This window comes from Arachis stenosperma, chromosome 4 (assembly GCF_014773155.1).
Source record: "Arachis stenosperma cultivar V10309 chromosome 4, arast.V10309.gnm1.PFL2, whole genome shotgun sequence".
NCBI classification, from domain to species: domain Eukaryota; kingdom Viridiplantae; phylum Streptophyta; class Magnoliopsida; order Fabales; family Fabaceae; genus Arachis; species Arachis stenosperma.
Window position 1 is genome coordinate 19,509,535 of NC_080380.1, and position 14,031 is coordinate 19,523,565.

General features: G+C 28.8%; 1 protein-coding gene across 1 annotated transcript; it reads left to right on the forward strand.

Annotated features, from left to right (window-relative positions):
* Positions 1–10,581: 10,581 nt before the first annotated feature.
* LOC130973100 (protein DETOXIFICATION 55-like) lies at positions 10,582–13,100 on the forward strand. Its single transcript, XM_057897511.1, has 2 exons — positions 10,582–10,670; positions 11,405–13,100. Exons 1-2 carry the CDS (start codon positions 10,623–10,625, stop codon positions 12,959–12,961), a joined length of 1,605 nt encoding a protein of 534 aa, XP_057753494.1. The 5' UTR covers positions 10,582–10,622; the 3' UTR covers positions 12,962–13,100.
* The last annotated feature ends 931 nt before the right edge of the window (positions 13,101–14,031 follow it).

Here is a 14,031-nt window from a genome sequence, read left to right on the forward strand (position 1 = left end):
AAACCAAGTCATAGTGCTGATCCTCACAAAGAGCCTTTGCCAATACATCATCCAGATAAGTTGGTACATATTATGCATTTCACACAAACATTCTCGCATTAAATGTTTTAAATAAGAATTTGCATCATGGGTAATGGACACAGGAGAAACTGACCATGTCTCTTACTCACTCAATAACTTTCGTACATATCATGAGATAGCTCCAATCCTTGTAAAATTGTCTAATGGTGCATTAGCCATCAGCAAAATTTCTGAAACTATCATATTCACAAATGAACTTTACCTTGTTGATGCATTATACATCCCTTCCTTTAATTTGAAACTAATTTTTGTTTCCAAGGCCACATTACATCTGCATTGTCATATAAATTTTGATGACAAAAGATGTAAGATACATGATACCAACTCGAAAAAAGTGATTGGAGTAGCTAGAGCTTGTGGGAGACTTTACACACTGAACAATGAAGCAGTGAGGCCTAACTTTACACAAACAGCAAGCATTCTTACCTTGCCAAAGTCAGAAATAAAAGGAATAAATCTTTGACATTTTCGATTAGAAAATTTACCTTTTGAAAGACTCCATGTAATGAAATCTATTTTTTTTATAGATTGTAACACAAAAATTGATCCATGTGATACATTCCATTTTTCAAAGCAAAAAAAATTGAATTTTTCAAACAGCAATACTATTTCAGCAAGCATATTTGAACTTCTTCATATTAATATATAAGGACCTCTTGCAATTCTCTTAATTGCTGGCCACAAATACTTTTTAACAATAGTGGATGACAAACCTAGATTCACTTAGACTCATCTAATAAAAACCAAAGCTGAAGTTAGCATAATAGTAAAAAAATTTATTTAATTTGCAAAAACTCAGTTCAGCAGCTAAGTAAAGTACATTAGAACACATAATGGGCTAGAATTTTCAATAAAAATTTACTATGTTAAAACTGAAATAATACACCAACCTTCTTGTGTTGAGACTCCTCAACAAAATAAAATTATTGAGTGAAAGCATCAACATATTTTAGCTGTCACAAAAAATTTGTTCTTTCAATTTGGAATCCCAAAATATTTTTGAAATTTCCTTCATGCAGTTTATGTCATAAATCGGGTTCTAAGCACTTTTCTAAACAATCAATCAACATTTCAAATCTTGCATAACACCACCTCTGATTTATCAATCCTTAGAGTATTCGGTTGCTTAGCTTATGCTAACACCATCACCTCAAACATATCAAAACTTGATTCGAGAGCTAAAAAATAAGTATTTTTGGGATTCAGGAAGAGTGTTAAAGGCTATGTATTCATGAACTTAAAAAATTAGACAAATTTTTGTTTCAAGACATGTACATTTTTATGAAGATCACTTTTTCTTTTTCTCATGAAACTGACTCCTTAACTACATCTGATCTAATCAACAATAATCCATGAGTATTGACCCCTTTTTATATGACATTTTTCAACTTCATGCACCCTCTAATATACACACAAAATTTAGCTAATCTTGAGTCACACTTAAAGGAGTATGAACTCACTGGTCATTCTTCACATAATGATGTTTTTCATAATGTAGACTCAACACCAATTGAGTTTTCTCACAATTCACCACCATTTACTATCTCTAACACTAATGCTAATAATAAAACAATTACTAAAATACCTATTGCTGAGCAGAATGTGCAAAGAGGACCTCAAGAATAAGAAAACATCCTTCTTATCTTCAACACTATCAGTGCTTAAATTTCACCACCAAGCCCATCTCTTTCGTCAATACCCACTATAAGTATTTTTTATCTAATTTTTTGTTATATAAGGAACTTTCTAAAAATTATAGAGCATTTTTTATTGCATTATCTACAAATATTGAGCCCAAGCATTATATATGATGAGGCTATGTCTCAACCTTATTGAAAAAAGGCTATTAAATCCTAAACTTGATTCATTTGATGAAAGCAAGACTTGGAAGATCACCTCTTTGCCACCTGGAAAGAAAGTTATAGGATGCAAATGGATTTTCAAGGTGAAATACAACTTCGATGGATCTATAAAACGTCATAAGGCACGTCTTGTTGCCAAGGGCTATACACAAGTCCCTGGCATTGATTACAGATACACCTTTAGTCTAGTCCTAAAGCTCACAAGCCTTCGAATGGTACTTGGATTGGCAGCAGCAAAAAATTGGTACTTGAAGCAAATAGATGTGAACATTGCACTCCTTTATGAAGAGGTGTGAATACTTGCTCCACCAGGGCTAAATGTTGGCAAAGGACAAGTGTGCAAGCTAGAAAAGTCGCTCTATGGACTCAAGCAGGCCAGTAGACAATGGAATAACAAGTTCAAATCTATTTTATTAGAGCTTGGCTACAAGCAGTGCCGTTTTGATTAAAGCCTCTTCACCAAACAATGTGAAACTGGTTTTACTACAGTCTTAATTTATGTGGATAATTTGGTACAGGCCGGAGATGACATTCTTGAGATCAACAAAATCAAAAGTGTTTTGGATGATCGGTTCAAAATCAAGGATATTGGGGACTTGAAATTTTTCCTCGGATTGGAAGTAGCGCGTTCAGATAAAGGGATCGCGTGATACCAGAGGAAGTATGTTGTAGACATGCTTACTGAGTATGGCTTTGTCGATTGCAAACCAATCTCTACTCCTATGGATTATAATGTGAAGTTGAGCAAAGATAGTGGAACTCCTCTGCTCGATTCAACTGAATATCGGAAGATAGCTGGTAAATTATTATATTGACCAACACACGACCAGACATTAAGCTATGCCATTAGTCGGCTTAGCTAGTACTTAGACAAACCGACAAGCTTGCATCTACACGCTGCTCTTCGAATCGTGCGATATCTGAAATCTGCACCTACTCAGGGATTGTTCTTTCCCACTTCTACTAATTTATGCATCATAGGCTTCTTTGATTTTGACTGGGCAGCTTGTCCAGACACATAACGTTCAACTTCTGCCTATTACTTTTATCTTGGGCCAGCTTTGATTTCTTAAAAAAGGAAGAAGTAGAATACTGTTTCATGCAACTCCTCTGACGCTGAATGTAGAGCCTTAGCTATAACCACCAAAGAGGCTATATGGCTGGGATACTTGATGAAGGACCTTGGAATGTCTCTAACTAAACCCATCAGCATCGTTTGTGATAGCCAATCAGCCAGTCACATTGCATCCAACCCAGTTTTTTACAAAAGAAGTAAGCATATTGAGGTGGATTGCCATGTGGTACGCGACAAGTTCATGAAAAGATTTATTCATTTGATGCCTATTTCGACCAAAGAACAAGTAGTTGACTTGTTGACAAAGTCATTGTCCCCTGCTGTTTTCTCAACACTTCGCTGAAAGCTAGGACTGTTGAATATCTACACTCCCAACTTGAAAAAGGGTGTTACTTGATAGAGAACTTTGTGCAGACTCATATACATATAATGCAACAACATACATCAAAATATAACTTAAGTAGATTAGTTACTGTGTTTGTTATTATTATTGCCATCTAGAAGTAGTTAGCTAGAATTGAATTAGCACTATATAAGTTTGTTGCCATAGCGATAGTTAGTTGAGTTCTTTCACTGTAGATTGAGTTTATGTCAATTTCATTTCTTCTCTCAATTTCTTCTATTCATATGTTTTCTCTCTTTACTTCGTTTACTTTTTAACAAAATGATAGAAATATAAGACATACATGCAAGGTTATGAAAACCTAATTAATCATTGAGTTATAAAAGTAAAAATTTAAAAATTCAACCAAGATTTATTTATAATTAAATTAAATATAAAAAAATTTATATTTATATATAAAATATATTTTTTAAAAAATTATATTTTATTTTTTTAAAACTGTTAAAAATTAAAAATCGAATAATTTGACCAAATAATTTTTTTTAATTTTTAACTCATTTTTTTACATTTAATTTTTATTTTGAATCAAGTTAGTGTAGTAATTAATTTCTGATTAATTCGGTGGAACGGACCGATTCAATTTAGTTCAAAGAATCATGTTACACATGTCTACCATTTTCAATAGTCTCCATTATTCTTTCTATCCAATAAGGCAATAACAGTATACATCAAAACTACTACGGGTATAATATCCAGTGCTCCTCCAAATTTACTCTTCTCTTTTAATCCCTGGGAATTTATTCCAAGGCATAAATAACAAAGCGCGCAAAGTACTAACTGATTAATAATTTTTCAATAATTTATGTTAGGCATGCACCAAGACAAATAAGGGCCATACACATATTGTGTGGTTAGGTAAGTAGCCAACTTTTTTTTCGCAACGTTATTTCTCAATTCGACAGGTTAATGACTAATCTGTCATGGATCTGAGTTTCATTTAAGAATTTTTTATTGGTCAATAAATTGCTAAATGCACAAGATAAAATTTAAACTTTCAACGTAACATTGACTTAAGTGAACGAATAAACTAACCACACCATTGATTCAAATTGGTTAGGTAAACAGACAACTAATACAACGCAATCTAGAAAAGTATTTTATGCGAATCTTGTGTACCAAGATAAAAGAACATGGTACAGAGGGTGTGAACTGTACTGTACTAAATTTCTTTCTCATAAAAGGAAATCTATGAAAGATCCTTCTAGTGTAGCTAGCATGGGAGTAAAATAAGTAAAGAACTCACATATTAAAAAACAAAATTAATATGAAAAGGGGAAGGCAAGACCGTAAGGAAGCATGAAATTGAGTATTCTTAATTGGTAAAAGTCTTCGGTGCATTAATAATGTACTGTTTGAAATATGAACAAATAAATTATAAAAGTAAAGCAAAGTTATTAGTACTTTGTGGGTAACAATGAAGCATACAAGTGTTAAAGAGTCTTAAAGGGAGGTTGTTGATTTTCTAAAGCCCTCTAATACGGCGTTCATGGAGTTTGAAAGTAAATAGGCATGCCTAATTTGAAGTGAATTTTGTCAATATTCAACATTATTTAGTCGTAAAGAACAAGAAAAGACGCATGCACACTATAGCCATGCAGCTTATAGCTAGGGTTAGCACCAAATGCGTTACATTATTCAAATCTTGTATATTTTGTATGTCACCGTCTTCACCAACTTCTCATTGCGCCACAAACAGAACAAATAATGATGGAAAAAAGGAAAATAGTAAAAAAAAGTTGCTTTTTGAAGAAGAAATATTTAAAAACGTAATTCGGTTTGATTAAAAGATATTTTATTTTATTTTTATAATTAAACACTTAATTTTAGAAAAAAAAAATCAAAATATAATAGTTTAGTTGATAAACACTTATACGCAGGTAGTTTTAAAATGACTACTCACATGTGAAGATAATAATTATTAATATAACACATGTTCATTTTAGCTATAATATTTACATTTTATTTTCATTTGAATAATCACGTAATTTTAAATTCTCATGAGCAGTATTTTATTTACAATAAAAAAAAAAGAAAATTATCTGCCTGTTAAAGAAAAGTGATTGGCATGTCAAACGTACGTGGTGAACGAGACATGACCAAGATTTTGTCAAAGTCTAAATTTTGAGTGAATATATGTTAATGGATTCACTTGTGTGAAACCACCTTTTCCTGTCTTATTGAACCGTAACCTATTAAGGAACATGTGTGGTATATAGGATCACATCATCGAATCACCATGATGGAAGCTAATAAGAGACTAGTGAGCTTCAATTCTTTCATGTAATAAAAATTGTCTATCTAACCGTAATTATTCACGTAAAGATATTTTTATATACAAATAATAATTAATATATAAATATATATTATATTAAATAATTTATTTAATTATTATTTTTGTATAAAAATATTTTTATGGGCAAGGTAAATGGAGAGATATAAAATGCATGGTGGGGAACAACGTTACAAATATGAATGAATTAGAATAGCAAATTGCTTTTTGAGGACAAGGTGTTTGCTCCAATGAAAAAGGTGTGGTGAGGTGGCTTCAAGCAAGTTATGTGATTTTTTGGATCTATATATATCCCATCATAAAATATCTTGCCTGCCTCCAAAAATTAACATGTGATACATATATTATATATATATATATATATATATATATATATATATATATATATATAATATTATTAAAGGAGATATTTTTTTGCTTACAATACAATCTAATTTTTATTAGTTAAACTTTCTGTTGTTTTTTTGATGTGGACCTATCTCCCAATACTGTAATTAATTTCAAATTTCAAAGTCCCTACAAACCGAAAATGAATATTAATTAAAAATAATATATAGCAAGGTATTTATTTTTAATTATATGTTTATGTAGTTGAAGGATAATATATATAAGTCTATAAATAAAGTTTTAATATAATCAAGGTTTTCATTATGAAATTGTATACTTCTGGTTTTAAAAATTTGAAGTAATCCTTAAATTTTCATTTTGTATATAATTTTATTAATTTTTGTATTTTTTTATATATTAACACGTACTAATCTATAATGTAATATGTTATGTAATGAGGAGATATTTTAATTTTTTCAAATAATACTGTAAAATATAATATTTTATTATATAATATTTTTAACATATTCTTTCTTATTTTATTTTAAACAATATATGATAACAAATTATAATTTACATAATTTTTTAAAAAAATAAAGTTTAAAAAAATCCATCAATTAGTTGGAGTGATTCTCCATCAGTAGCTAAGCAATTATTATTCCCCATCTCTATTCATTCATGTGATAGAATATTTCTATAATAATTTTTTTAATATTCATACAAAATTATTTTTATATAAAAATAATTACATAATTTGATATATTTTATTAAAAATATTTAATATAATATATTTATATTTATATTTTAATTATTATCATTATATAAATATCAGCAGTTACATCTTTAGGATAGGTAACAAGATTTTTAGTTTTTTATCATTCTATTTCAACAAATACTCTTGTGGTATATTAAAGTTATCCATAGTTATTCTAAAATAATTATGTTAGATATACATAAAATATTAATTATTTATATAAAATATATATAAAAATATAAAATATATATTAAAAATAAATTAAATAACATTTATATATATATAAATATATAGTAATTAATTTTTGATCGATATATAACATTGTTTATTTTAAAAAATATTATTTTAAATAGTAAAATAATTTAAAATTAAATATTTTAAAATATTATCAATTCAATAAGTATTTTATTATTACGTGGATCCAATGATCTTGTCCAAATATGGCTAAAGTACTCCTACAAAAGGAGTACATAATATATAATTAAACATTTTAAGATTTTATAATTTTATTTAATAATTATAATTATTGTTTATTTTGAACTAAGATAAGATTATAGCAAATATAAAATTATTATACCCAAATTTTGGGTACTAATTATCTCTAATTTAGATAGTATAATACAATCCAAATACAATTTTTACAGGCATATAGACTTTTGTTTACATCTACATCCATTACACCGGTGCGAATTCTTCATATTCAGTTATCTATATTTTCACAAATTTTAAAGTAGTCATTGTCACTTCTTAGTTACTAGTCATCAATACACATGTCACATTGAGATATGACTTACTAGTGTTTTACTTAACAAGGTTTATCAGAAAATAACAACCACATTAATTTATATTTGTATTTAGATGGTTGGGAATTTAAATAACCTACAAATTTTAATTGATTCTAATAGCTAAGTTTACCGTTTTAGAACTTTATAACTTAAAATAATAATAAAATAATTTTACATATATATATATTTAATTATATATTATCACATTTATAAAATAATTATTTTTTATTTTAACTATATAAATAATTATTAAAAAATAAATATATAAAAAAATTTACACTATCAATATATTAAAATTAAATTCAAATTAAGCATGTTTACAATAATTTCATTGATCAAATTAAATTTTGATATAAAATTATTTGTTTGCCTCCTTCTAATAATTTACTTACAAAATTTATGATATGTAATATTTTTACGACAAAACGGTTTTAAATTTTTTTTTGTTATTCGTATTTTTCCATTTGATTTTTTAAACAGAAAAAATAGAATATGAACACAATAAAAACGACTAAATATATTATTGTTAGAAAAAGTCTAGGGGTCAGCAATTTTTGTATTTTTTGGCCAGCACTTAATCATCAAAATAAAAGTGATAAATCTCTTATCATTAGATATTATTAGATGTAATCTCACACCATTAAAAATACTATTGATAACCAATTGATAATTACAAAACACCAAAATTACTGCCCCCTAATATTTTTCTTATAGTCAAGTGAAATCAATTAGTTGAAAAATAGATTTATTATAAAAAAAATAATCTTTCACTATATTAAAATTATTTTATTATATTGTAATTGGTTCTTTAGATTCTTTTTAATTTTATATCTCACGCATGTGAAAAATTATTAGAAATAAAGTAGTAATAACAATAAGAGGAATGCTAGGCCAATAATTTTGGTGTTTTGTAATCATTAATTCGTAACCAGTAATTTTTTATAATAAATCTATTTTTCAACTAGTTGATTTCACTTGACTATAATTCTAAAGATTCATAAAATTATTCACGTAATTTTTTTTATAAGCAAGCATTAGGTCAAAAGAGTTATATCGAACCTGTAAAGCATACATATGTTGTGCAAGAACTATAATGGTGATATTTACTACCACATGTATAAAATAGATGATTAACAATATGATATGAGAAATTATATGTATAAAAAATTGAGTGGAAATAAGTAGAAGAAGAATAGTAGGCAGAAGTTTTGTTTCCGAAAAGATATATATATTATTATTATTAGGAGTGTGTCACAGTGTGAGTTCCATCGAACAATTCGTAAGCGCCCAAAATTCGCCAAACATGATCTCAGTATACACAATGCAATAGCAATGAGTTCTGGGAGCACATGCACAAATTAGCAACATCTTCTTTTTAAAACGTGAAGTTGAAACTTGTGGTAATACAGCATATGTGTAATTCTTATGGAGCAGAGAATGTGCTTATGCCTCTTCATATTTGGAAAAGTGACAAAGATGGACTAAGATAGAAGAGAGCTTTAGGTATTCCTATTCATTCATGTATATATCGCACGGTTTAAATAAGGTTTTTTAGTGCGCTTACTCTTGCAACCTAGCTACTCGCATATTCTTAATTCCTATTCTCCAATTATATATGCATATCCTTTTTGTTTATTTCTAATTAATTAAATATGAGAAATACTATTTGTACATTAAAATCAGCAACTAAAATTAGTTATCAATGTATTTGTGTATAAATATATATGTGGTTTAATTTATTTTCATAATGTATTTATATTTCAGTATTTATTTTATACTGATTACTGATTTTGGTGTACACATGACGTAAGCATACAGAGAGAATGATAATCATCTCACTTCTTCTAACATATTAAACTAAATTTTTGTGCACGCTATTTTCTTTTGTTTTGAAATTTAACAAAGATCGAATTTTAGATTTTTTAGTCACAGAAATTTTGATATCATGTTATGATATTATTTTTTTAAAAATTTTAAGTTGATAGAAAAAGGTATATGAATGATTATATTTTTAACACAAAGATAAATAATATATATATATATATATCATTGTTTACTTAATGAGTAATGGAAATCATAAAAGATTTATAATTTTTTAAATCTAGGTCTTAATTATCTTTATTCTAGTAATTATTTATAATAATATAGAGGAGTAGTGATGAACAAATTAAATTAATGTATTTGTGCAAATAACTTTATATGTCTCTTATACATTATATGAGTGAATGGAACAACTCATCTTCTAGCTAGTGATTGAGATTGAACAATTCCACTTCTTGTATATAAGAACGTTTGAGTGAGTAAAGTGACATATAATTAATTTGTATATATGTATATATATGACCATGATGTAATTCATCATCACCTTCAATATAGCTCAAAATATTTTAATTTAATATCCGAGTTTGATTATCCTACATTAATATAAAACTATGAGTATTAAAAATATTAGACCAATTAAGTATTAAAAATATTAAAAATAATTAGTATTAACTTAAATATAAAATAAATATAAAAGGCAAATAAATATTGGCCCCTAATATTTTTGGACTATAATTGTTGAGTTTTTTATATTATTGGGATAATACTTTACATCATTGTATATTTAGAGCTGTGTATAAATATTTTATTAGAAATATAATTATTCGAAGAATTAATTTCATGACACACTTCAAATAATAATGTCGTATTAGTTTAGGCTTTTGAAATCATTATATATAGGCTCTTTAAATTTAATGAATATAATTCCAGCAATGTTGCTAACATTAACATACCCCACCATGCACCCTCCAAGACCTTATATAAAGGGTTATTCTTTATTGCTTTCTTCTCAACCTCGCACATCATCACAAACGTAACACACTTTATTGCTTATTGTTCCCCTCTTCTCTCACTACACTTTTTATGGTCCCCTCTTCATTCCACACACTTCCAATTTAATTTTTTGTGCTTCTCAGAGACTGTTATAATATCCTGTGACACAAACATATCCACATCCACTATCATAAAACAAAGAAAGAGAAAAACTAGAGCCTTCCTTAAGATATGGTTGCCGTCGAGAAAACCTCCAAGCCATACCCTACAACCGCAGAGGTATCACTAATTCTCTTCTTCATTTTCATTCTTTAATTTACCCTTTTCATCATATACAAATAGTTTTGACTTTATATGCATCTTAATTTTTTGTATAAAATATTACAGTTTGACTATTGACTGGAGAAGAAATATGGTACAAATTTATTTGCCAATAAACTCATTTTTTTACTCTCTTTTTTCTTATTCAAAATTTTTCATCTCATTTTATTTAAACCGAATAAGAAGTATAGTGACATTTCGAAACTCTAGTAGTCTTCTAAACAAAAATAGAAAATACAAATACAAAGTGAGATAAACAAAAATAGAAAGTGTCTGTAGGACAAAGAGGTGGGAAGTGGTGATTACTCTCCGGCCATGATTTGTTTTTGTTGCACACAAGTTTTACTATTTATCAAAAGAGTAATACTAAAAAAATAATAATACAAAATTATCTTATCTAATTTAATATCGATAATTTTATATATGTAATATTTATAATTATATTTAAAATTATTTATTTATTTTAATAATAATTAAAAATAAATAAATATATTAAAAAGTAAAAAAAAAAGTTAATTATAATTCTTTATGACTCACAAACATGATTATATATCAAATAACAAAATGACGTTGCAATTATTAAAGTCCAATAAGGACAATAGAATAAGTATTTCAATTATAAGAATTAAGTGTTTAAAACACTAATTAAAGTTAATTATGTTTAATTATTTTTTTTTCTTGATCATGAGCAGGTAGTGGATGAGGTAAAGAGAATGGCAGACATAGGTTTCCCAATAGCAGCCATGAGCCTAGTGGGATACCTCAAGAACATGATCATGGTTGTATGCATGGGAAGGCTCGGGAGCCTTGAGTTAGCCGGTGGTGCTTTAGCCATCGGCTTCACAAACATCACCGGTTACTCCGTGCTCTCAGGCCTAGCCATGGGCATGGAGCCGCTTTGCACCCAAGCCTTCGGTTCTAGAAACTTCTCCTTAGTCTCCATCACAATGAAACGAACCATCCTAATGCTACTCCTAGCATCCCTACCCATTTCAATCTTGTGGCTAAAGCTTGAACCTTTGATGCTTTGCCTCCATCAAGATTCTGAAATAACACGAATTGCAAGCGTCTATTGCTTCTATTCTATCCCTGACCTCATTGCTAATAGCTTCCTTCACCCTATACGTATTTTTCTACGTAGCAAAGGTACAACTTGGCCTCTAATGTGGTCCACTTTCTTCTCCATTCTCATACATGTTCCAGTACTCGCTTTCTTCACCTTCAAACTCAACCTTGGTGTTCCCGGGATCGCAGTTTCGGCTTTTGTCGCAAATTTCAACACACTTTTGTTTCTTCTATCATACATGGTATACACAAATATCTCAAACAACAATAAAGATTCGTCGTCGTTGTCGCTTTTTTGTCCCTTGTCACAATCTCAAAAGGTTGTCCATGGTGATGCTATCTTCAATAATTCTTGTCCAACAACTTTGAGTCGCAAAGAATGGGGGATGTTGATAAGATTTTCGATACAAAGTTGTCTTGGTGTGTGTTTGGAATGGTGGTGGTACGAGCTAATGACCATTCTAGCGGGTTATCTTTATAACCCACGTGTGGCTCTGGCAACCGCCGGCATAGTGATACAGACAACTTCGTTGATGTACACTCTGCCGATGGCGCTGAGCGCGTCCGTTTCCACTCGGGTTGGAAACGAATTGGGCGCGGGTCAACCCGAAAGGGCGAGCTTGTCCACCATGGTGGCCATAGGAATGGCACTAGCAAGCTCAGTGTTGGGATTATTATGGACCACTCTAGGGAGAGAGGAATGGGGTAGGGTTTTCACAAGTGATAGTGAAGTGTTGGAACTTACAATTACGGTTTTGCCCATAATTGGATTATGTGAGATTGCAAATTGTCCACAAACAACAAGCGTTGGAATCCTTAGAGGGAGTGCTAGGCCTGGGGTTGGAGCTGGAATCAACTTCTATTCTTTCTACTTGGTTGGGGCACCCGTGGCAATTGTTTTGGGGTTTATTTGGGAATTAGGGTTTGTGGGAATGTGTTATGGATTGCTATCGGCTCAGGTGGCTTGTGTTGTTTCCATCCTTCTTGTTGTGTATAACACCGATTGGGAAATGGAGGCGTTGAAAGCCAAAAGTTTGGTTGGAATTGGTTATGGTGGTTCGCTGTCACGTGACACGAATCATCATGGTTGTCGTCGACAACACCAAACAGTCAAATGTGAAGAATGTGTTGTCTTTATCCCTCACGACGGACAACAACAACAACAACCCAAACTCATTAATTGAGTTTAATTTCTATACACATTCTATAAAATTATTTTAAACTCCCATTCAATACAAGTGATATTCCAAATGAATGTGAGTTTAAATTTTTTTTATAATTAGTCATGTGTATAGTAATTTAACTCCTTTTAACTGCTGTAAGATCTTATCAAGTGACTATATAGTTTATTAATATTTTTGTTGTGTATGTTTATATATGATTATGTATATGTATTTGCTTTATTATATTGTATAACCACGTATATTTATTATTTAATTGGTCTTGTAATTTTCTTCCCTCCTTTTCTGGATACAAGTATAAGATCTGGTAACTACTCTAGCTACTAGTATCAAATTACTAATTGATAATTAAGTAGTGTGTTTGGTTTAAATAATCCCAATCATATTTCCTTTTTCCTTTCTCAAAATTTCACTATCATCATAATACTGCTCTTATATTTGCATAATTAATTTATTAATCTAAAATATAAGTGACAATTATATTATAGAAAATTATATAGGAGAAATATAAAAATACTTTAAAAATTATTGGTTTTGTAAAAATATTTAGTACAAAGGGAGAATCATACATATATATAGGCATGGAATAAGTCACGTGTGTAAAACTTTGGAGTACATACTTTCTTGGAATCAATTAATTTTAATTTTATTTAAAATATATTTTTAAATATTCTTCAGTTTATCAATTTAAATTTTTTAAAAAAATAATTTTATGAGATGATATTAAAAATTTCAAACCTTAAAATAAAATACAAAAAAAATTATATAAACTCAGAAAATTCTTCTATACCTAATTTCATTACAATTCTTAATAAAAAACAATCTTAATGTATTGATGGGGTAAAATATTTTACACAAGTATTTAATTACGTCTATTCTAATTATCTATACAATTAATATAAAAGATAATTATTTTTTATAACGTGACATTACATCATTAGACATATGTACAAGAAAAAACATAGGGTATCAACATATTATCTGCTAATTTATTGTCAACAATAATTAATTATTATATTTTAAACACATATATAAAGAGATACATTCAGAAAATATATCTATAAAGACATTTT